Here is a 677-nt window from a genome sequence, read left to right on the forward strand (position 1 = left end):
TCACTATCTGCTAGCTGCCTGTCCCCTGAACACACTGTAAAAACATCCTCTGTTTTTTACAGTTTTACAGAAAATATTAGCCTCTCCATTGTGTAAATTTCATGAATAGTTTTTAACTAGTTGTCCAAGCATGTAGTTGCAACCAATTCCTAGTCGGGGCTTACTTTCCTCCAATGAGTTACAGACATGTTTTCATATTGTGAAAGTTCAAAGTACATCTTTTTCGATATTATAATATAAATTTATAGAACAAGAAGGTTCTGGATTTGAATCCAGGTCATTCTGCGTGGAGTTCCTATGTTCTCCCCGTGTTTCTTCCCACCATAAAGACACGCATGCTAGGTAGGACAACAGTGGAAAATTAGCCGATTGGCTAACACTGGTTCATTTACATAAATGTTGATGTGCATTGTCCTGATCAAATGAATAAATCTACATCAGCCAGCCCTAACCGAGCCTCCCACTGTCTCCCTCAGCAAGAGAAGAGGATCTTCAATAACTTCCACCGCCAGCTCTTCTGCTGGATTGATAGGTGGGTGGAGCTGAGCATGGAGGACATCCGGCGGATGGAGGCAGAGACACAGAGGGAGCTGGACGAGGTGAGGGCTGAATTCAAGTCATAATAATAATAATAATAATACATTTTATTTGTAGTGCACTTTACATTTAAACAGATC

The 677-nt window shown here is 40.8% G+C and overlaps 1 protein-coding gene across 3 annotated transcripts in view; it reads left to right on the forward strand.

Moving 5' to 3' along the window:
• The window catches only part of LOC116686068 (phosphatidylinositol transfer protein beta isoform), a gene marked incomplete at its 3' end in the record, with an annotated part of 61913 nt that overhangs the window by 51038 nt on the left and 10198 nt on the right, over positions 1 to 677 (forward strand). For all 3 annotated transcript variants that reach the window (XM_032511002.1, XM_032511001.1, XM_032511003.1), the window contains 1 exon segment: positions 477 to 599. In XM_032511002.1, the coding sequence (XP_032366893.1) occupies positions 477 to 599 (123 nt within the window).

The sequence above is a fragment of the Etheostoma spectabile genome, unplaced genomic scaffold (assembly GCF_008692095.1).
Source record: "Etheostoma spectabile isolate EspeVRDwgs_2016 unplaced genomic scaffold, UIUC_Espe_1.0 scaffold310, whole genome shotgun sequence".
Classification (NCBI taxonomy): Eukaryota; Metazoa; Chordata; class Actinopteri; order Perciformes; family Percidae; genus Etheostoma; species Etheostoma spectabile.